Source organism: Phytophthora ramorum (genome assembly GCF_020800215.1).
Source record: "Phytophthora ramorum isolate Pr-102 chromosome Unknown Phyram_PR-102_s0002, whole genome shotgun sequence".
Taxonomy (NCBI): domain Eukaryota; phylum Oomycota; class Peronosporomycetes; order Peronosporales; family Peronosporaceae; genus Phytophthora; species Phytophthora ramorum.
In genome coordinates, this window is record NW_027150648.1 from 4,172,222 (window position 1) to 4,195,853 (window position 23,632).

A 23,632-nucleotide genomic window follows, 5' to 3' on the forward strand; every position below is an offset into this window, starting at 1 on the left:
GATCTCACGCTCCATTGTGCTTCGGAATCATGGGATCCGCTCGACAAGGTTGAAGACACTCACGCCATCGACGATTACCTGTGGTAACGCGTACAAGTATGGATAGAATGGAAAGCTGCTCGAGGAGGTCGACGTACGTGTATCATTCACGCTTTGTCCAATCGGACCTGAAACGTTTGCTTTCACTCGACAGACTGTACCGGTCTACTTGTACATGCAACTAGAATTCCATTCATCCAGTCGATCCATGCCAGGTGGTTCACCGGTTTCTCTCCGATGTCGTTGCCGTCTGCGATCGCAGGCGATGGTTCATTTCGCCCCTTGCCTCCACTGTGCCAGTCCATGGCCATCGGCCAAAGCGATGCACATGGGACATGTTTAGGGGTAGTATTTGTTCTCCATGCTCATGGTGTCCGCCGCCAACGGACTGGGGGACCAGCTGCTGCCTGCTCACAAGCGCCGCACGGGGCGAATCGCGAGTCTCCACGAGTTTCAGCAGCGCGCCGAGTCGTACCACCTGGAGGACAATGGGTCCATTGGGGACTATTTAGTGGATGTGGACGCTCGAAGCGAAGACGCGGACTTCCTGGACGCCTTCCGCAAGTATGCGGCGCAACGCTCAATGTCCAGCGGCTCGCTGTTTGGAGGAGAGCGGGAGCGGGCTAAGAACAAGCAGAAATTCTACCGTCGACAGCTGAAGGCGGTGAGCTTTTTGGTGCTCTTGGGGGTCATTGGGGGGCCCCTGAACTACGGGATCAGGAGGTGCGTACAGGAGTCTGTGGTGAGGGGAGGGCAGGCGGGGTGGCTCATGGGTTGCTGCGGTCTAGTGTTTGTCAGGAGCTGCTGGATTTGAGAGATACGATGGTGGGGCAGACGACGTCGGAACCAGCTCGATACTGCATTTGGACGGGTCACACTGTCGTCTTCTCCTTGGTGGGTCTTCTTATCACACGGATTGCACCTGTGGCAGCAGGTAACACGTGGTGGGCGAGTACGAGCGTTCGAGAGTGGGTGTGTCTAACATTTGTCTCTGTCAAGGCTCTGGTGTCTCGCAGATGAAGGCAATCTTGACAGGGATCGACCCGCGGTTGTATCTCCCTGGCTACTTCGACTTTGCCACCCTCGTTGTAAAAGTCCTGGGCCTCATCTGCTCGGTTGGTGCTGGTTTGGTGGTAGGCACTGAAGGTGCGTACGTGCACATCATGTCGATTGTGACGCACCACCTCCTGAGATCGCCACTTTACTGCGGCTTTAGCTCGCACCTCAATGGCCGGATCCAGCTCCTGGCTGCAGCGTGCGCCGTTGGTGTGTCATCTCTGTTTTCGTCGCCAATCGGAGGTGTTCTGTTCTCGATGGAAGTCACGGCGACCTACTACCTCATGTCGAACTACGTCAAGGCATTTGTCAGTGCTGTTTCCGGCGCAGTCATGCTTCGATTGACGCTGGTGTTGGCGAAAAGCACCTCTAAGCAAGCGACCACGGCGATTCTGGCCACGTCTTTCGGCGAGAGCCCATTCTCTATCTGGGAGATCCCGCTTTACATGCTACTGGGGGCGGTTCTAGGACTATTGTGCACGGCGATGATCAAACTCTTGCGAGTCGTTGCTGAGACTCGACGAGATCTGCGCAAGTCATCGCGGACTTGGAAAAAAGTACTCGTTGAGTGGATTGATCCTGTGGTCGTCGCTGTGTTGTGTGGAACTCTAACCTACGTTCCTGGCGAGTTTGCGCATAGCACGACGATTTACACGCTGTCGACGCTGTTCACCGAAGCGGATCTCCCAGACTCCTGGTACAAGTTGTCAAAGTTTTACACGCTCTCCGTTTTGCCAGCGATCTTTATGTTTTTGCTGCCAGTGTGCATCTCGGTGAAGATGCCGACGGGTGTGTGGGTGCCTACATTCATCGGCGGCGCTGCCTTCGGCCGGCTATTCGGTGAAGCGCTATCAACCGTATTCCCTAGCATCGGAGCTACTCCGGGCGCGTATGCCCTCGCTGGAGCTGCTGCGTTTGGAGGCGCTGCGACGCGAGCCGTCTCTGTGGCGGTGATCACGCTCGAAATTACGGGCGAGATGTCGTTGATTCTCCCAATTTTCTGCGCCGTGCTTTCTGCTATGGCGACGTCCAACCTGTCGAAAGAGAGGTCTGTGTACGATACGATGTTGGTAGTGAGCGGCACTCCATTCCTCCCGATTATGGACTTTGAGCCAGACGCGTGCGCCGAGGATATCGTAGAGGTGTTCACCGTGTACGTCGCCAAGAAGACGACCGTGGCGAAGCTGTTGCTGGCACTCCATCGTCTCCCGAATCAGAATATCCCCGTTGTCCAGGACGATAAATCCATGGTTTTGTTGGGCGTTGTGAGCTCAACGCACCTCAAGACTTTCGTCCGAGCGTATTACCTCGCAAACGATCTCAACGGTGCGGAACAGGACCTAGGAGAGGAGCCTAAGTCGTCGTCATCAGGGTTTTCGTGGGCCACAATGGTTGATGGCATCAGAAGCAATCGCAACGGGGGACTGAACGGCCAAATGTCCGTCGATGAGACGTACAGCGCTCTTACTTCGGCGGCCAACCCGTTAGAAGGAAGCGGGCCTGTTCCTTTCCTGATGGATGACGAGAAGATGCTCACGTTGCTCAGCGAGGGGTGGTCGGCTTTCAAGCGTGCGAAGCTGAACGACACGGTCAAAATCACAGACAGCAACGCCTGCATTATCCAGCCAGTTGGTATGACCATCTCGAGCAGCACGTCACTGGGCGACTTGCACGTGGTATTTACCATGCTGCGCTGTGATCACTGCTTTGTGTGCAACCGCGGCTCTCTCGAGGGCGTTGTGACCATGAAGGGGCTTCTCCATTCAGGCAAGAGCTTTTGCAACAGCTCGTAGATAACTTAATAATGCGAAGATGACAACTGAGGGTGGTGCTGTTTTCAGTCCTTGGGCCAAACGACAAAGAAAAAATACCAGTCACATTAGTACACGAACGGACTCCTATCAGCTGCACCCGTCTACAGCAGCATGACAGCCTGGCGACGCCGGAAGGTCAGGTACACGGGCGACGCCGCATGCGCGAGCATGCTGATGCTCTTCTCAAAAGACCACGACGTGATGGACTTCTTGTTGATGGCCACGAGCACGTCGTCCACGGCAATGATCCGAGCCGCCACGGACGGACTCTCACTGTTGTTCTCAAAATCAATGAAGCCGCCAACCACGAGGTTTCCCTCTGCAAACAAAACACACAGCCACATAACGTCAAAATCATCCACAGGAATCCCCCATATCACTCGGTAAGGCGCTCACGGTGCATGCGCAGCGACATGCCCAGTCCTTCTGGGCGCTTGGGCACCGCCACATCATAGACAAAGTCCGTCTGCAACGGGATGAGCAGCTCGTTCATCGCCGCCGCCATGAAGTCCGCGCGCAGAGACGGGTGCAGCACCATGGTGCCCAGCACGAGCGTGACGGCCGCCGACTCGGGCACGAAGTTGCCGTAGAGGATGAGCATCTCCATGACCTCCTGGGGAAGCACCAGCGTGCCGCCGCAGCGCGGACACTTGCGCTCCATGATGCGGCGGAACGACAAGTCCACGCCCGGCACGCGCGTAACTACGAGGCAGGACTCACATGCGGCCAGCAGGTGCGTGGCGCGCTCCTCCACGGCGGCGGACGAGGCACCAAACGCCATAGCGGGCGGCGCCTTGAGGTTGTAGGCGTTCATCTGCTGGGCCTGCGAGTTGTACATGGCTTGCTGCTGGGGCTGCTGCTGGGACTGCTGATACTGCTGGGGCGGAGACTGGAACTGCTGCGGCTGGGCCTGTGGCTGCTGCTGGAACTGCATCGCGTTGTCGTAGCCGGAGGACGCGAAGCTCTGCTGCTGTTGGCCCTGCGCGGTCTGGTCCTGAGGCTGTGCGTCCTGCATCGGTTGATCCTGTGCGTCCTGCGCCTGCGGCTCCATAGGCAGCGGTCCTGCGAGCGCTTCCATCCTGTGAAGATTAAACTGAGGCTCGGACTCCAATCGCACTTAGTGTATACGACAATCACTCTCGCGCCGCTTTTTGGCGCCAGTAGCTAAAGTGAGCCATTAGGAATAATGGCGGACACGTCCGACGCCACTGTCCAGCGCGATGAGGAGCTGGAGGACTTCGCCATGTCCTCGTCCGACGAGGACAAGGACGGGAACGATCCCGCGCTGGACGCCGACATGATGAACGAGCTGCTGCTCGTGTGCTCCAACCTGGGCATGCTGCGCGTGCAGACCGAGGGCGAGGCGCCTGTGCTCCTGCGCGGCGAGAACTGCGACGATTGGGTGCACGACCTGCAGCGCGCCGTGCGCCGCGACCACGCCAAGCACCGACTGGTGACCAAGCAGCTGGGCAAGTGGAAGATCCTGCAGAAGAAGCTGCTGCCGCTGCTCGTGCACCACCAGCACGACTGGAAGCTCGTGTTTTCCATCCTCAAGGTGCTCGTGATGCTCACGACGAAGCCCCCACGAGACTCCACCAACATCGCCCAGCAACTCAAGTACCTGAGGCAGTACAAGCACGAGTTCCTGCGCTGCGGCGTGGTCCCCATCATGATGACGATCCTCGTGGAGCCGCTGTCCCGCAAGGGCTCGGCGCGCACGCCGCAGGACTTTCTCAACATGGAAATCGTGCTCACGCTGCTGCGCAACCTGCTGGCGATCCCGAACGAGGACCCGCGGTTCGTCACGTCCACCACGTCCTACTTCAGCCACTTGCAGGAGGACTTTATCTGCACGCTGCACGACGAGAACGTGTACGAGATGATCTTGCTGTTTACGCAGGATATCGAGGCGCCGGAGAACAGGGAGTGGAACTTGCTCATCATGGAGATGATCGACTTGACGCTGGACTGCTCCCAGCCCAAGTGCGTGGTGGCATACGCGAAGAACCAGCTGACGGGGAAAACGTCGAGCAGCTCGAGTGGACAGGCAGCTGCGACGACCACGCCGTCAGGAGCTCGGAATGCTGCGTCTGCAGGTGGGAATCTGCTTGCGAAGCTGGACAGCGAGAAGAAGGCGTCGGCTCTGCACCAGTCTGGATCACATCGCCATTCCAACTTCGGTGGGATCATGAAGATGGTCGGCCCCACTGGGCGGGCGACAGTGGTGTCGGACTTCTCCAAAACAGTGTACGACCAGGTCCCACAGGCAGCCAAGAAGCCGGTCTCCCGGAGGAGAGGAAAGAAGAGTGCAGCCCCGGTCACCGATATTCACGAGGTTTTTGGCGGCAAAGGGAGGGTGACCGAATCCGATGAGTAAGTTCTCGCGTAAGGGTGCGTGAACCAACTGAGCGAGCACTAACCTTTATTCGCTTGTGTGACCGCAGACGTACGATGAAGGTTCTGCAGGAGATCTGCGACTCTATCGTTGCCAAATCATATTTCCAGCTCACGACGTCATTGAAGACCGAGTTTCGCAGAGGGAGCCAAAAATTGATCTCGACAGATCGACTTCAGTATTTCCACCTCGTTTGGTTTCTGACCACATACCACCGCTTGAAGATCCAAGCGCTCAAGTCGCACTACAAACATCAGCTGAAGGCAGTGCAGAAGAAAACAACGGAGCTTCAGAATGCGTTGGATTTCACCACGCCCCCACCACCGGCACCTGAAAAGCCTGACTACGATGAGAAGGCGGTGCTGTCTACGTTGGACATGTTCTCCTTCAATTTTGTGCTTCAGTCGATCGAAAACTACGCCACGATGAAAAATTACCACGGCATGACGGTTGCTGTCCAGCTTTTGGCCGAGATGATGGCATATCTTGCTGAGCTAACAGCCAGCGACGACCCCCGTTTCCAGCGTATCGCGGATTCATTGCAGCACAAAATTTTATACGAGCGTGACTTCCTGGATCGCCTGCCGGTGCTGTTGAAAACGTGGTCTCCAGGTCTTTTCCCGAAAGCATACGTGGTTGACGTCGTTACCCTTACCCATGTAAGTTTTTTTTTTTTTCTGTGCTAAAGAGGCTCTTATACTAATAGCGGATTCATTGAACGCAGCTTGTTTTTAAAGTACTCGACTCTCAAGGTACTATCAAGGTTCTTTCGCGAAGAAAAGCGTACCTGGACAAGTACGTAGCAGCGTATACCACTGAAAGGTTACGATATTGTTGCTGATGGTTGGTCATTGCTAATATTACAGGAAGCGACAGAAGAAGAAGCAGGCTGGTGGGGAATCAAAGGAGGGCGAGGACTCAGATGACAGTTCGACAGACGAAGAGGAAACGGAGAGGCAGGCTCAGCTGCTGATGGAAATGCAGCGTAAGGAGGCTGACTTTGATGTGCGAAAGTACTTTTCCAGCATGGTGTCGTCCGATACAATCCGGATGTACTGCTCTCTCCTGACAGACTACCGTGAGAACACTGCGAAACTGAACCACTACATTCATTCGTTCTTCTACCGGACGAAGCATTTCCAGATCTACCCGCAAGAGGAGTGGACGATGCAGCCAATGCTGTTCAACATCCACGTACTTATGTTGTTCAACAAAATTCTTCAAGACACATACATCCAGCGCCTCCCTGAGTACAAGAATTTCCTGGACTTCATTCGTGGCGTTGTTCGAGATTTCTTCACGCTTGCGGACAAGAACAATTTGCTTTTTGTGGAGGCTCTCCTGCGCCAGCCGTATCCTTCCAAGTCATGCATGCTGATCCAGCGAAACTACGATCCAATCGAGTCAATGAACAAGTCCAAATCGGAAGCTGTTGCGTTGGGTCGTGAGAAGCGAATCGATGCAATTAACGAATCCAGACGGCATCGAATTGCCCTGGATCATGAGGAGCTCGAGGGTGAGGCAGAATTTCAGTTTTCACTGGGGCCGTCAGATTTCCAGTCCACCTCGCTTGTGGACAAGGAGGACAACAAGGACGAGGACAATGCATCTTCGAATCCGTCTGGGGCTGCCAAGCCAAAACAAAACAAAAAGACACCCATGTCCCGTGCGGCAACTGAGCGTGCCAAGAACTGGAGTAAGGTCGAGGATCGCTACCTGGCTAAAATGTTCATGAAATATCGTCACCTGCCGTCTGTGTACGAAGTGATCTCGTACGAGGATATGTTCCAGGAACGCGATCGAACCCCTGAGCAGATTGAACGCCGTGTCAAATATCTGAAGCTTCATCGAAAGACCCACGATTCGTCTGACGAGGATGAAAACGAGCAAAGTCATTCGGAAGGTGAGCAGGGCGGCGAGCAGAAGGGTGAGGAGGAGGAAAGCACTCGAGTTTTGAGAGAGTCACGTCTGGAAAAAGATCTTGCAGCACTCGACAGTGCTCGCCCGAGGCGACGTCTACGCCGCGGAGCAGATTTAAGCGACGATGATAGCGATGACGAGTTGCTGCTAGGTGGTTCAAATCCCACTGCAGCGAATCTCTCTCAACCGACTAGCGCCGTCGCTCCAGCAAATGAGGAATCTGTTAATGCATCGAATGCTGCCGACGACGACGAGATGAGTGGCAAAAGCCCGACCGAAGACGTGTCTTTCACAATCCCCCCGGTGAGTGATGCCAATGCCATCCAATCTCAGGATATGGAGGAGACCCAAGTGCTTGAAGATAGCTTGGACGCGCGGGGTGAGGGCCAATCGGAGCAGTCCACGGATGCAGAAGCGACTCAAGATCTCGGAGCTAGTGAGGATGCCACTGACAAGGACCCCAGGACCAGCTCTCTCGCACCGGATTCGTCACCGACACAGGATAACGCTGACGGTGCGGCTATGGAGACTGATGCTGAGCATGAAAGTCCTTCGGTTGCAATGGAGGCCGCCAGCTTGAACGACGACCAGGAGCAAAATGATGCCGCGCAGTCTCTCAAGAGGGCCCGCAGCACCGAAGACGCCGCTGGCGATGCACAGGTGGAGGACACGCCAGCCAAGAAAGTTCAGCGAGCAGAAGTAGAAGCGCCTGCTGCTGATGCATCTGCCAGCCAGCAATAACTGTTAAATTCAATTTGTGCATGAACGCTGACCATCGGTAGCGGCGATTTACATTCGTTGGGCCTGGTTAGATAATCCCTTCCTGCAGATCGTCGTCCGCCTCCAAGGTTTCTGCATCGGCATCGACGTCTTTCGAGCCCATGTTGATCCGGTGTGCACTGACGACTTCCGAGAAGCACTGTGTCCGCAGTAGGGCCCGGTAGAAAGGCAAATCTTCGTCGGCACGAGTGGCAAGAAACTCCGTCTCGTCAAAGATCACTACGGACTCCTTCGTGTCACCAACGACGAGGCAATTGTTCGTGTGGCCACTTAGCAGCTCCGAGAACAGATCGAAGCAGATACCGCGAACCTGCTCGTCACGCTCAGCTTCCGTCTCTGGAGGAGAAGCGCACGCGAAGGAACTATTCGAGTCGTCGAGCGGCGTGGTGTCGCATCCACCTATTGAATCAAACCGCAGTGACCTTGGAAAGAGAAGCCTGTCCAGCTCGTGTTTTGCTGCTTCGAAGCATCGAGGCAGGAAAATCCCATCCTCTCCCAGATCGTCTCGCAGGCCCAAGCCGCGCCAGGACACGGTTTGGTCACCAACATATTCGACCACCTTGCGATCCACATCAGCGACCAGATACAAACCACGGGTTGGGAGGTCTGACCGCAGAGCAAACTCGCTGTTTACACCAACCAGAATTGGTGTCGGGCACTGAAGATATGATAGCAACGGCTTGGGCAGCACGGGGGCGTACACGTGACACCACGAGAATGGACGTAGCAGATTGCGGATAGCCTCAGCGCACATTGTCAGCATCGAATACTGACTTGCCACAACGACGATACTGCACTCGAGCACAGCGCTGGCCAGAATCTGCAGGACCAAAGCTGTGCCAAATTGCTCAAAGAGAATCGTCATCGGAACGTCGACCTGCGCCTCCAGCGTATTTAAGGGCAGGCTGAGGATGCTGCTGTGTTTCCGATGCGCAAGGCGTCGCATTTCCGGGTGCACGTACGTGTGTGTTCGGGCACTGGTGATGGTCGTTCTCTTCCAGCTGAGGCTGCTTTGGAATAACAAAGCCAATCGATCTTGCGCAAAAATACTGGATTGCTCCTGTGCAGCTTGTACGTGCTCCTCTACGAGCTTGCGCAGCGAGTTCACGAGCGGTAGGTGCGAGAGAAGGCAGAATCCCTTAGCGACGTAAATCTCCTCGTTGGATGACCCCACATGGAGAGGCTCGTACGTCAAGTAAACAGATCCAAACAAGAACCCGTTTCGACCACTCTGCTGAAACGGGAACAACATGTCGGCAGGACGCTTTTCTCCGCCTGATCTCTTGATAAGGATCCGACCGCTAGGCACAAGGAAAGTCTTGATCCGCCTCGATATTTCTTCAATTGACTCATCATCGCTGTCTTTCTCTTTGTGTGGGTTTGGGACGGGCATGAGCATCAGCGTAGCGGCTGCGTCTTCCCCTTCCTGTGTCTCCACGAACGTCGCAAACGTCAAAATAGTATCGATTCCACAGTCATCTTCTGTGCTGACGGGTACATTTGCGCTCGGTGCCTCGTAGTTCGGTCGGTAGTGCACTTGCAGACCCTCAGGCAGTTTTGTCAGTCGGATGATACTCTCCAGATTCAGGACCACCTTAGTGAAGTCACGACTTTCGCTCTCCTCTGAGTCACTTTCGCTGCCCGGTTCACTGTTGTTGGCACTCATATGATCTGAGTTATCAGAAGCACCTTGCTTACTGTCGGCGTGTTCCTCTTCGTCTTCGTGCTCAATCTTGTCCTCTTCGTTACCTGCCAGTGCAGCAGCTTCGTCAGCATCCGTGTGAACTCTCGAGTATTCCGCAGATGAGAACGCTCTGGACAGCAGTTTCGGAGGCGAATCCTCTTTCGACTCAACGAGATCAAACTGGATCAGCGAGTCCTTCAGTGCAACCTTGTAAAGGTCACTCTTGGTGAATCGATCAAACCAAGACGACCGTAGCATGGCAAATATTTCTTGCTGTGCCTTATTGAAGAGCGCCCTGGCCACAGGCTGTGGCGGATGCAGCTTCTCGTCAAAGCGGCGACTAGCGACCGCCAGATACAGATCATTTTTGGTCGCCAGTGAGATGGCCTGTGAGTCGTTCTGCGCCTTGTCCACCAGCACGCGCGCCAGTCTCCAGAACAGCTCGTAGTTTGCCGCATCCAGTACAGGTTTCAGCACGTACTCGACATGCAGCCAGAAGTAGAGTTCAAAATGTTGACGACTCTGCATGAGAAAGAGTAGAAAGTAGTGGGCCGCTCGCGGTTGCTGCAGTATCCTGTCCATCGGGATCGTCCTCATGCCGTCCTCCGTGTCAATGAGCATCTTGAGGTACTCGTCACTCTTGAGAAAGCGAGGCATCTCCTCCCTCGTGAGCCTCATGTACGCCAGCTTCTGGATGGGGAAGAAGCTGTCGCTTACCTTGCTGGAGCGCCCGATATTGTCCCTCACGAGCTGCTCCAGCTCCGGCGTGAGCTCCAGCGTCGTGGCGATCTGGAACTCGGACGCGTTGTCGATGTATTTGTACCAGATCTTGAGCGCCTGTTCTCGGCGCTTGTCCTCGTCCACCGTCTGCAGCTGCTCGATCTCCATGAGGAAGAGCAGCACCTGGTGGTAGTTGCTGTGCGTCGAGTCGTTGGGGATTTCCGTGTCCACCGAAAGCCACTGCAGCAGATACGGCAGCTTCTTGGGGTCCTTGACGATCTCCTTGAGCGTGAAGGGGACGTGGCCCTGCAGCTTCTGGAAGCTCGTGGTGTCCAGCCCCAGCAGTTGCCGCTGCTTGACGTGCTGCGCTTTGCCCGTCGTCGGCCGTTTCCACTGCAGTTTGGTAGGACGGAAGAGCTTGCGCAGCTTGGAGCTCACGGGGAACGGGTACAGCTCTTGGGCAGCGCTCTTGGCCGGGGACGTCTTCCCCGTCAGGCGGATGGACATTCGCCGCGGCTGAGGGGCCGAGGTGGGCCCCACGGCATTGCGTGCGGCCGCGTCAACGCCCGCCTTCTCCTCCCCGAAGAGCCACGAGTCTAGGCTCACGTTGCGCATGCCTTACTTTATGCGCTGCGCCTTACTTTATGGATACATTGAGCCATAAAACTTCATTTTTGGCGCAATTTAAGTGCAAATTGCGCATTTTTGAAAAACGCCTTTTGTGACGATGGCGGACCGCGCCAAGGTGTTGGCGCTGTACAAGCGCATCCTGACGCTGCACCGGCAGAAGCTGGCGCCGCATATGCGTGTGCTGGGGGACCAGTACGTGCGCGACGAATTCCAGCGGCACAAGGGCGCGGCGCCCAAGTTCGTGCCACTTTTCCTGCGTGAATGGGAGCAGTATGCGGCCGCCATGAGCCAGAAGCGTGACCGGTTCGGCCAGGAGCTCTCCATGGAGGACAAGCAGCTGCTGGACGGAGAGCAGAAGGTGAAGTTGCGCTCGCTGCAGGACGCCGCTGAGAAGGTAGGCGAGACCATCGCATAAGAAACGACAGGAAGTCAAGACCTTTTTGCTGAGCGGAGATCGCTCCGCCTGATTCAGCAGCAATTGGGCACAGAGTCATAGATTAGACGCCGGGGTAGTCGAGGAAAGAGTCTCCTGGCTGGGAGACGAACTCGATCCGGTCGATGGCGTGTTTTGGCCAGAGTCCGCCATCGTCGGATCGAAACCCGTGAGAAAGCCTTTAATAACGCGAGAAAGCCCTGAATAACGTGAGAAAGCCTTTACTAACGTGAGAACGCCCTTAATAACGTCCAACCTCAGCAAGGTAATACGTGTTTTATAACGCTTAGGAAATAAATGACGCGTACATTACACAAGTCCAGAAAATTTTAATTCTAAATTGGTACATTCTGGTGAGTTTGGAACGCAGAATCGGGTTTGCCTGTTTTTAAATCGCTTCTGCGGCAGTTTTGGCGCCCAAAGCATATTGATAAACGGCCTTCTATTAGGGGTATAAAATTCCCGACCAGCGTATTCGCGATTCAGAACTGCTGTTATTGTACTCGACATAAGTCATTGGACCAAAACGTAGGCGCAGTTATCTCCATTTAGTTGTTAAAAAAACTATATCGACATTTAGATATAGGATGTAACCGCATGTTTAGATTCTGAAAACGTGGTTAAAACAGGCCAATTCACAGCAGTTTTGGCGCTATGAGCGTTTTAAAAGACGCCTCGAATTCTGCGTTTGAGATGGTAAAGGGTTGATCTTCAGGGATGCCTTTGATTGGCAGTTGCTCATAAGCATGTGTACTTTTCAAAAAAAAGACAATGGGTGACCAGCATTGATCAATCGTATTGAAACAGACTGAATGTAATGAGACAAGTCACTATGCATTCCCAGAGGTACATGTATTAAAGATGATCTTCTAGCGTCATCAGCCGAGCTTCTGTGTCTTCACGCCCTCGTTCGATGTACATATTCTCGAAGCCTTGTGCATGACGGTAGACGTGTATCCAATTCTCTCGCGTGATAGCGTCAAGGCCGTGGAGCACTTGTCGACCGCGTCGTTCGCATTTTTGGGAGGGTCCATTGCGATCCTGCCCTTGACCGTAGCCCAGATGAGCTCGATCGGCTGCAGCTCTGGGTGATACGGTGGGGTATACAGCAGGTAATGTCCGTATGATTTTGTTGGCTGTCACAGGCTGAACGAGTTTGTTTTGCGTCTTTATGAAGCTGCGGATAACAGGTTCTAGCAGTGCAGGGTCGAACGTGCGCTGTTTACCGCGTTGAGATGGCTTGGACTACATAATAAGGTTATAGAGGTTTTGTTATATAACTGATAAGAAAGGAAAGCATGAGCGATTCGGTAGGTAACCTTGAAGCCGGTCAAGTTCTCGGCCTTGTACTCCTCCATGACCGTCGAAACCGTGCCGTGTCCAATCCCAAGACACTGGGCTACAAGTTCCCTGGTTCGGTGGACCTTGAAGACATTCCGGACGTCTGTATTGTCCATAAATTTGTAGCACCTTACTATGAACCTCTTCTGCCCCGGTGTCAGCTCTTCGCGAGCCTTCATCGCGGAATGCGCTTTTTCAATAAGCTAAAGAGTACTGTACACGCCTAGCTATCAATAGAAGTGACTGGTGGTTTTTAAAGTGCCAACCGATAAGTATTTAAAGAGCTACGGCATTTTATATGGTCGGTTAGAAAGTCTTGGTCCAATGACTTATGTCGAGTACAATAATCTACATAACCTGTTCGTTCCTCACTCGCTCGCTCCTTCAAGAACACGCGTCGTTATTAATAGCCAGCTGGTTCGCAGATAGCCTCGACCTCATTATGTGCGTAATGGACGCCAAACTGAGCAGAGATAACGACGGTGAAAGACCCCCGACCCAAAATACGCCATTTTGACGTAGAGAGGCTGTAACGGGGTTACATGAAGAGTGCCCGTCACTCTTCCAAGTTGGGTACATGGTGTACCCAACACCACTGACACGTGGTGGTGGCCCATACATAAAACATATATGATAAACTATAGTTGACTTAGGTATTGTATTGCAAGACGATCTCTAGGTAACTAACTATAAATATATCAGCCTATAAACTACGTTGTCTAAGTCAACCGTTCCCCAAGATCGGGAACTAGTGAACTGCCGTTCACTTGGAGTTTGTATACTCCTAACACTTCCTCAAGCGCAAGGTGCTGTGTGACTCCCGTCACAGAGGCGAGAAGGTGGCTACAAAAGCCATCTGCTTTAATACATTAGCTCTTTATATTTTCCAATCAGATGGCTACAAATTTGTTTATTTGTTGTCAGTAAATCGATACTGTTTGGCGCGAAAATGAATGGACTGTGCAGCGACTGCAGCGATCTGCGCGCTTCATTTTGGTTTTGAGACTGTAACGGTCTCATCTCCGCGCAAGCAACGCTCGTACGCGATCGCTCAGAAGAGCTATGCCCTGGAGCTTATCGAAACTCTCGGCGAAGCTACCGCCGCACGTCAGCTAGGGTACCCCCGCCGCAATGTCCGTGATTGCTTTTTGGGAGTTGATTTCAGCAAAAACTGTTGTCAGGACGTTCGAGAAAGCCATCCCGCAATACCGGACGATGCAGGTGTAGCAACAATACAAACACAGACACTTTTTTGCTCATCACATGATTTTTGTCTGTCATATTATAACCTAAATCAGTAGAAATGGACTTTATAACCAATCAGTTAGCTGTATTTGCCGATGATGCGTTTTCATGTCGTCTGCTGCACGCTCGCAATTACCATACTAACTCCCTCCAACGTTTGGCAACTTTCACCGTCGTCGTGCGCGATTCAGCTCAGGGAGAAAGGTACATACGGTGGCATAGCACGGACATGAACCAAGTTGGGGTCAGTGCTGCCCAAGAGGAAATTAATACTGGAACGAGTAACCACATTTTCCACGAGAAGACCGCGGCGATGGAGGCTTCTTGTGCCACTTTACAACTTCGTTGGGTTGGTAGGCCCAGGCAAGAAGCGTTGTAGCGCCATTGATCGGTGCCCATAGCACTTGATGAGTTGAGCAACGAGTAATCCTATCTTAAGCTGGTGGTGGTGGGTGTAGTCGCATTTCAGTGCCCGGTTGCTCAACCGGGTTGTTCGTAGTAGAAAAACCAGGCGACATGTGATACCATTGCCAGTAGACAAACTTGCCCTCCAGCTACTGTGCCTTCATGTACGGAGTGAAGACGGCGAGGTATGCATATCCGGCCCACTTGTTAAACATAGCTGTATGTATACTCTGCCTCAGCCCACGAGATGTGCAGATCGTACATGCCTCGAAACACTACAGTAGTCACCTCCGAGCTTAGTCCTCGTGTCTTTTTACGCAGCTTAGCAACTGCATGGTAGTAGCACATTAGATAGGTGAAGCTGCTGTCAGCGAAGACACTGCGAAATGTGTTGCTCTGGGCCTTGCCTGGATCACCTAGTACGTACTTCACTTGCATCTCTATTCCATTCACACGTGTATACATACGTCGCAGCGCAACCAGTGCGGCTGTGTAGTGATATCTTGGAGCTGCGACGTAAAAACAGCGCCACCAAGTTGAAGCTCCGGGAGGCATCCGCAATGCCGCAGACGAGCATCTGGTACCCGACGCTTTTCAACTTGAACGTTGCGTCCAGGTGCAATGCGAACGTTCCGGGCTTGCGAACAGTATTTCGGAGCAGGACCTTTGTGGTCAAACCCAAGAGAAACGACCGTGAGTCCGAGCCATTCCCCATCTCAGGCACGTCAGACTTGTCGGAGTCTTTAGTGTACGTGAAGGTGTCATACCCGCCTTCACATATACTAAATGCGGTACTGGGCACGGCCTCCATGATCGCCTTGTGCTTGTCGGTGTCGCCGAGACGAATTCGCCGATAGTGGTCCACGATGTTTTGCGCCGTGTCAAGGCTAGGCAGTGCAGCTGGCCGGAAATCAAACTTGCGCTTTAGAGCGTGTCGAATACGCAGAGGCATCATAATTTCATGAGTGAGCTCCTTGATGAAATCCCGCTGCTGCAGGAAGATGGACGGACGGCCTCAACGGCGTTCGTACTCGCGAATGTTGGCGGGGGGGGCGAACGGAGGGATAGCGTTTCTAGAAGTGAGGCGATGTCAAAGTAGTAACGCTCGAGCGAGCTCTCCATCGGATTAGAGCGGATGAAATCAGCAAAATAGATAGATTGAAAAATTCATTTGTGCTAGCACATGATTTCTTGCATATTTTTGTGGCCATTTGCCATTGTAGTGTCGTTACGGATGTGTTTTAATGTGCTAAAAATACGTGGTCTTGTGTTTGTCAGTGACCATGTTTTTTTTTCAAGGATTTGTTGTGTTTTTGGTATCTTGTCTATCAAGTATATCCATCATGGTAGAGAGGGGGGGGCTACCTCCTTAATCCACAGCTACGACGACGTTCCAGATCACGACGACTATGTCCTCCACAATGATGTTTGGGTCGGAGATGACTGGTTCGATGACCTGTGGAGAGGAGAAGAGCGAGCAGCACACCAGGGAAATCGTACTACATCATTCCTCCGCCGACCCAGCTCGATTATTCTTCTGAACATGAAGCTGAGGCTGCCATTCACGAGTGGACGCTATCACATGGCTTCAACGTCACGAAAAAGGGTCTTAAGTGCAACGATGGCTGAGTTGTCGTTTACAGGATCATTGCGTGTGATCAAAGTGGGAACCCGTAGAGTACTCGCGATCTGCACCATCAGGACCGGATACGCCTCAACCCGCGTTCAATTTGAGCGGGGTGCCAAAACTGTAGCTGTAATGACCCACTACTTAAGCTTACACGTGTGCGCACGTGTATGAGGAAGCGTAGGAGTAATTTACTTCGGTTCAGTATACGTGTATCCGCAAGTATACTTAAACTTAGATAAAGGGACCGAACGATAGCTTTGGTGCCAAATGAGAACTGTATTGATTGTAAATGGGGTTTCCTCCTAAAACTGATATTTCTAATGAGAGGCTCTGCCATTGGATGGCTGGCAGAACCCCTATCTATTGAATGACTCTCATTGGTAGAAAGGTGTTACTTTCTACCAGTCATATGCTTTGGACTATGAATGTGGACCACCTTGTGGAGTGGTCAACCTGAATGTATCCCTTAGTGCATGTTGCACTAAGGTAGGAGGTGAACCGAATGTGTAGCCCCGCTACAGTAGCCGTCGATTCAGCAACTCTGGTCGGAGTGGAAGATAATGTACACACGAGACGATAGCCACATTTGCACACAGCAAGCAGCAAAACAGTCGGGCACTGCTGCTATCCAGAGTGTGAACAAGTTCATATTCACCACGAGACTGCAGGTGTCGCAACATCTAACACCTACACTACCGTGCTTCATGGAGACAAGAATACGCTATGGTGTAGCATCGTACTTGATGGAGTGACGCCATGATGGTGTTCTTCTGTCGATACATTGAGCAATGCACGCCTTCATACGCTCCAAGAACCAGCGCCAATTTGCCGTTTTATTCTTCTCTGCCAGTGCCAAACCAAACACAATGATGTGGCCGTCCAAATCTTTGGTAATGATCTACTTCGACATCAGGAAATCGATGATGGCCTTCCCCTTGACATTGTGCCAGGACCCGCTGTACGAGGGAAGCATCTCACGCTCCAAAATGCCCTGGAGCATGCTGAAAGGAACATCTCGCTGTCGTTGTCGTGTTGTGAGGTCAGCCAGCTCACCCTCCACAAAAGTCTCCGTTTGAAACCCAATGTGACGGTAGTGATCGTGGTCAGGACACATGCTCGTGATCTGCCATTCACCTCGTAGGTCGTAAACGTTGATAAAAAAGGACAGCTGGCCTTGCCCCCAGGAATAAGTTGCTGCTGGCCTTTCAGTTTTTTGCAAACGTACTTGACATTGCCTTCTTCTTTCTCGTTTATCCAGCTGTTGCTGGACACATGAAGTGAAGAACCCTTGCCCGAGCAAATTCACGACAACGTCGCTAAAGTGCAGATCTTAATTCAAACTCAAGTGTATCCAGGTTTCGACCGTGGTCATATATGTTGGCGAAATTTCCCTCAGAGTCCTGATTGAAGCCGCAATCGAGGTCCGGAGAAGTCCCATTTCCTTCAGCAAATCGATATCCGCACCATCAACCACACAATGAAATTCACTGGAAGACGACATCAGTGCGTGTAAGCTGTCAGTTTTGGAGCTTGGTGGTCAAAGAGGAAATGAGCCCGTACGTACGACTAGCAATATCTCCATGGTCTATATTCATCGAGTCGCAAAAAGCGCAACTTCTACCACTGAAAACGAACGACTCCAAGCTTCGTCGGACAAAACCACAAATATTTCGAGGTGGTCCTTTTTAATATGAAGTGAATCGTAGCCTAATTAATATTATGACTTGAAACATCATCCCACAAATCCACTAATAGTGTGAGTTGCACGTTTCCGATTTGTACCCCACAAGCCTTAAAATAAGCAATAGCGTACGATAAATATTCACCCGACGCAAATGTGTACGACTGGTGGTAACGTCACACACAAATAATTAGAGTCGTACGATCTCGAAAATAGGTCTAGCAATCTACTTATAAGTAGTCGAGGCAATATACTTATGTTTTACAAAAAGCGCCTAATCTACTTGAATAGAATAAGTCCTCCCGATTCAGTACCCGAATAGGCCCGACTACGGAGGAGTCAGAGAAGTCATCGCATGGAGCTTTGATCAGGTGGTCCAAGTGTCGGCCAAGCGCCAAAGTGCAGCGCAGCCACAATCAGCTATGAAACAAAGAGAAGCATGAGAAGTTTGAATTATCGAAAACAGATATTTGTTGGATAAATGCACACCGATAGTGCAAGTACTGCAGCTCCTTCTTACTCAGCAAGCTCAGATTCTCTTCGCCAGCAAACAGCTCAAATGCTATCAGCACGCATATGCCGCAGTTGTAGCTGTCGACTTGCACTCCGAGCTGGCTCATATATTGGTGGACTCGATATTTCCTCGGCACGAATTTTGGCAAATACCCCCACCAAGTTTTCGGCAAGGGAACGAACATGAACGGCATAGCTTGGCATCATCGGGTCGTAGGTGCACACATCTTTCTGCGTAAGATCAATCATTATAGAGCACCAGTGATTTCTGCCACATATGACAGGGATCAATATCTTCTCGTGTCTCACTCCACCGAAGACGGCCTGCATGCTCTGGAATGAAGCCGTTCATAACGCTTCAGCGATCGATGTGTCCACTCCAATGGTATCTGCCCTCTCTGCGAACAGCTTCGACATCAGCATGTTTACGGTGCAGTCACCCAATGCCGTTTTTCCAACTTGCTCTAGTGCTTCTGCCTGCAAATCTAAACACACATATTAGAAAATTTCTGAAACTACAGAGGTCGAGAGATGTTTACCTGAATGGAGAGAAGTGGGAATGACTTCAGCTTTGTGGCTATACCAGGTTCGGGCTCGATTTGAAAAGCCTCGGGCATCGTTAGGGCAACGTCGATCGTGCCGATCCAACTCATAGCCTTGTATACAAAACCGATGCTCTTCGCAGCGTTGTACCACTTCTTCATGACTCCTAGCGTTGACGTAGAATAGATACCAGCACCGATAATCTCCACCGCCAGTTGCTGTTCGGCTAAGTTTTGCCGTCCTGCGTCTTTCTCTTTTTTCTGTAGAGCTGCTACAACATCTCTCTATGAGGTCTGAGTCGAATATGCGCGCGATTGCATTGACAGGAGTAGTCTTTTTCGAGGCCGGCGACGCCAGTATGTTGCAGGCTATCGGCGGCCTGGATTTCTAGGCTAGCTCGAGCAACTTTAATCTGGTAAGAAGCGTTGCTGACGAGGTGTAAGTGGGCTGATTGTTCACAAGAACTTGAACATTTTCAAGACTCATGTTCAAAGCAAACATGTCCGAGTCGTCTGCCGACATCACAACATTTGCTGCGAGAGGCCTTCTTGGCTTTTGCTGTTTGTTTCGGTCGTCTCCGTGACCTCAAAGGGCCTGTGGTATTGAAATCGGACTCGCTCGCCGGTTCCAAGATTCCGGTTTGTTCAGCCGACTCGTCGGCCGTCTCAGGAGGAGGCTCGTCACGTAAAGGCGAGCCCGCTTCGTCCGACTGATTGCCCAACTGTACGCCAGCTTCCCCCGAACGATTTCCCGACTGTGTACACCCGATTCACCCGACTGGTTGCACAGCTCGCTCGAGCGGGGAGGGGGGGAGGGGCTTTGTGGAGACATTTGGTCGGCCGCCACTTGAGTTGATAAGACTTGAGTAGATTGCTGCGACGAGTCGGATTGTAGGTCGATGGGGTGATTATCAGGCTCGGTAGGAATATGTTTGCTGATCGATGCGACACATGGAACGAATCGCTCGAAATACAAGGTGTTTTCATTCATGGCACATGACACCTTTGGAAAGGGCCAATTTGAAGGTCAACGTGCAGCACGCCGGGTACGACCATGAAATGACCCTGGCGGCGAATCTTGTCGGGAGTACGCGTGTGAGTTAATACACGATCAGCACTCGTATGCGCTAGGTCGTGCATCTTACGAGTTTTAAGAGGATTGTCCGGACGCCTACTTTATCAAACGTGCGTGTGGGAATGATGACGCGCTGGATGAGATGAGCGCGAAATACTCTATTTCCAAGCGTAACTGGACGCGCTCATGTTTGTTCATGAGCACGCGCTTGCTGCCATGCCGGCACGTCTTCTACCTCAGAAAAGCTTTGGACAAGGAAACGGTAATCCCGACGCAACTACTGAGCCCTCGGTGGTTACTTTCATCTGTTAGGTCGTCGATCGAGTTTGAAGAAACCAGTGATAACTCCACATATCCCGAATCGTTTGCAGTCTGCCGGGTATTACCCGCAGCCAATCGCCCTGAGACTCGAATCGAAAGTATCGCGAGGCGTTGCCTATTGCAAGTCAGATATGCGATATTATGGCGGGTCTTGGCATGGCACAGTATCGCGTATCTGACTTGCTTACAGGAGGTGGCACGTCAGATCAAGAAGAGTGAATTCAGCAGGACTTCAAACTAGCAACCGTGTGTTTCTGTGAGAAACTCGAGGGTTACTAGCAGAACTTCTGGAAACTGACCGAAAAGGGACCGCATCTATTTTGTCTGGAGCGTAATGGAGGTTACAACGTTCTGGTACAACAAAAATCAAATATAGTTCTTTGACGCTTTATCGGTCAACAAAATGTATGTAACTCACACCTTTCCAGCCACTCTGTCGACGAAGGTCCTTCCGACGTTCTCAGGCACATCTCCGAACTCAGACATCCACTTCTTCAATCGTTTGGCGCTGGTGGTCGGGCCATTTTCGTTCTCGCGAGTCTTCAATTTTCGAACTAAGTTATGAACATCCTGCGGCTTTGGGTTGCTGCTCGAGTTGTCTGCGATAAACTTCATGGTGCTTGGCTTCTTAGGGGCAGCTTTACAAAGCATGTCCACGGTCTACAAAGTGCTCTCATCAAGCGAAATACAGTTTGGAGAGTGGCTCGTAAAAGCCAGTTCGTCCAGACGGTGGTTGCTCCGCAAGACTTACCTTGAACGATTCCACTTGATACACGGCCAGATAGGCCTCAAAGGTCTCCCATGAAGGAAACTGGGTCTCTCGAGGCGGTGGGGCGACGATCTCTCGCTGTCCCCCATTTTCACTGGCGCTGCTCGTGGTGTCCTTCAACTCAGCACGACTTGGACACGGCGACGGCAGCCATTCGCCCAGAGACGATGGCTCAGACACGCCCGAGGCGCCCCCCTCGCTGTCGTCCAGCTCGCCTGAAGTCAGAGGGCGCTTCTGCGCGGCTGCGCCGGCGGCATTCCTTCCGTTGGCGTTGTCATTATGGGGGGGGGGGGGGGGGGGGGGGTCGTGGGTGGCTGGGAATGGATGTATACAGGTCTGGAATACACTGCACGCCGTACGGATACAGCGCTATCTGCAAATTGGAGATAGAAAGGAGATGTGCTGGGGAAGGTTAATCCCAATCGGGCAAAATACTCACTCTCAACTATCAAATACCAATACGAGGTCAAAATCGAAAAAGCAAGATACAAACGATCTTATCGCTTGAAACATCGTTGCGTAAGCTACATGATACTCCGTGCGCACAATCATGCACGCCCAAGGCACAAAAGTCTTGGAATAGCTCTTCTTTTTGTAGTGTGTTGTGTACGTGCCGAAATCAACAAAAGTTCCACTAACCGCCATTGAAAGTTGATGAACTGGATTGTGATGCCAATCATGTTCACGTTGGACCCGTTCGTGCACATGTCGTGTAACATCCCAAAATGAAGTCCGCGACTTTTTGCAAGCTCTTCCTGCAGATATGCCGTAATAAGCCTCTCTCGAAGGAAATGTAAGGTTGGGTTGATTTGATAGTCGTCTCACCAGGTGCAGGAGCTCTGGATTTTGAACGATAGTATGGGGCAGTCCTGAAGATAAAGCCATCGGTAGCCATAATTATTGTCTCGTCATTTTTGACAGCCATGGATTTCACTAATGTCCGCTGTTTCTTTGCCTTCGGATCGCTAGGGCCAAGTTGAAGGCTTGCGTTGTCGTGGGTTTTTGATTTTGCCCAGTTTCCTAGCTGTTGCCTCTTTTGCTGTTTGAACAGAGGCTTTGTGCTTCGCATTCGACACGGTTTTCTGGCGCTGTAAACAGGTCGGCCACGATGTTGCGGTTGCGTCTTCCCCCTTGAATTCATCGGTGCATCCGGTGCAAATATGCGTATACGGCCAATTTTCACGTTACTGACTTGGACGCGGCTCTGTTAGTCGATGTATGCACTGTTAAGAGGTTTTGGGCTGCATGCTTGATATTCCGTGCTTGCCAACGACATCCGCCTCCTCATCGAATTCCTTGTTGTCTTGTGCAAGGTCGACCACGGCACCAGATTCGTTGTCTGCAGACGCGTCTTCACTCATTGTTACTGATTGCACAATGATATGAAATAAACTAAGCGAGCAAAAGCGTAGTGGTTACATCTTACAGAGTGCCTTCGCAAAATATCAACAAGATCGGAGTGTGATTTATGCGATGCGGGAGCGGAATATAACTCGTTAGTTTCTACGTTGCAGCCCAAGACATCCTGGCGAGGTTGCAACAGAGATGAACGAAGTGTGTGATACGCTATCATCCTGGAATCGATTTGTGTTCAGGTAGTATCGTTGATGCTGATACTCGCACTTTCTTGAGCGAATACTGACACAAATAACCTGCTATATCATAGTGATGCCGTAGCAAGCATCAGGATCTCCTGTGTAGCCCTGCCCACAACACTTATTCCTTGATGTGCTGATTCTCAACGTTCCTTGACTTGCTCGTAAACATGTGCACAGTCACGAACTGAGAGTATCCGTCCATAATGACCAACACCGCTTTGTATCCTGTCCCGTTTCCCTTGGTGGGGATAAGCAGATCAGTGTACACCACTAGCGATCCAGCGATTTCCGATGAGGCTTTTGCTTGCTGGCATGACATGCATCATACATCTCCACTGTTCTTTGCCTCAGCATAATGTCACGTACTAGTCCTTTGTCCGCTACTGTCGTCTACAAGTGTGGCCAAATCGCTCATGCAATCGCGTTAGCGATGTTAGTTGTTAGTAACAGAAACATTAGCACGCGAAATTTTACTCACCTTCAGCTTCCGCACTCGCGAAATGTATTCGACGTATGGCGCACCAGCGTCAATAAGTAGCTGTAGTGAAAGATACCGATGCCCCTTGTCGCATCCCCCTGGTCGGCTGTCACTCCAGATAAAAGGCTGGAAATAGCACCACCAAAAGCATAAATGTATCAACGGCCGGGTTCGAACCGGCGACCTTCTGCGTGTAAAGCAGACGTGATAACCACTACACTACGCTGATCATGTTTTGAACAGACCTTCAAATGGTTATTAATACAAAGTAAATATATTAGAAATACGTTTCAACATTGACAAGAGGTACACTGTAGTGCACAAGTGATGTGACCTGTGGGTTGGTAATCTAATACTGGGAACGTGTGAGATGTTTCAGTATTGGATTGGCGATTTATTGGGAAGTGTTGCGCCTCGTGTGGAGTCGCTTGACAGTAACAGAGTTACTATGGGCCAATTTTAGGCCGCCTGTCTTGTTGCGAAGCACTTCCTATCCGCTTATAACAAGTACCCATCTTGTTTGCCGTTTTAGGAAAGAAAAAGTTGAGATTAACGGGGCAATA

At 51.7% G+C, this 23,632-nt stretch overlaps 5 protein-coding genes across 5 annotated transcripts; 3 read left to right on the forward strand and 2 right to left on the reverse strand.

Annotated features, from left to right (window-relative positions):
- Positions 1-400: 400 nt before the first annotated feature.
- KRP23_2776 (Chloride channel protein 2) lies at positions 401-2,888 on the forward strand (the record flags this gene model as incomplete). The annotated part of the gene is made up of 3 exons (XM_067887552.1): positions 401-762; positions 828-973; positions 1,039-2,888. 3 exons carry the CDS (start codon positions 401-403, stop codon positions 2,886-2,888), a joined length of 2,358 nt encoding a protein of 785 aa, XP_067750130.1.
- A 122-nt stretch (positions 2,889-3,010) lies between these two features.
- Positions 3,011-3,987, reverse strand: KRP23_2777 (uncharacterized protein; the record flags this gene model as incomplete). The annotated part of the gene is made up of 2 exons (XM_067887553.1): positions 3,011-3,228; positions 3,306-3,987. The coding sequence occupies 2 exons, from the start codon at positions 3,985-3,987 to the stop codon at positions 3,011-3,013; spliced, it is 900 nt and encodes a 299-aa protein (XP_067750131.1).
- Positions 3,988-4,095: 108 nt separating this feature from the next.
- KRP23_2778 (Protein timeless-like protein) lies at positions 4,096-7,965 on the forward strand (the record flags this gene model as incomplete). Its single annotated transcript, XM_067887554.1, has 4 exons — positions 4,096-5,282; positions 5,354-5,963; positions 6,029-6,099; positions 6,171-7,965. 4 exons carry the CDS (start codon positions 4,096-4,098, stop codon positions 7,963-7,965), a joined length of 3,663 nt encoding a protein of 1,220 aa, XP_067750132.1.
- A 67-nt stretch (positions 7,966-8,032) lies between these two features.
- KRP23_2779 (DENN domain-containing protein 2D) lies at positions 8,033-11,023 on the reverse strand (the record flags this gene model as incomplete). Its single annotated transcript, XM_067887555.1, has 1 exon — positions 8,033-11,023. One exon carries the CDS (start codon positions 11,021-11,023, stop codon positions 8,033-8,035), a length of 2,991 nt encoding a protein of 996 aa, XP_067750133.1.
- A 112-nt stretch (positions 11,024-11,135) lies between these two features.
- KRP23_2780 (Succinate dehydrogenase assembly factor 3, mitochondrial) lies at positions 11,136-11,453 on the forward strand (the record flags this gene model as incomplete). The annotated part of the gene is made up of 1 exon (XM_067887556.1): positions 11,136-11,453. The coding sequence occupies one exon, from the start codon at positions 11,136-11,138 to the stop codon at positions 11,451-11,453; it is 318 nt and encodes a 105-aa protein (XP_067750134.1).
- Between the last annotated feature and the right edge of the window lie 12,179 nt (positions 11,454-23,632).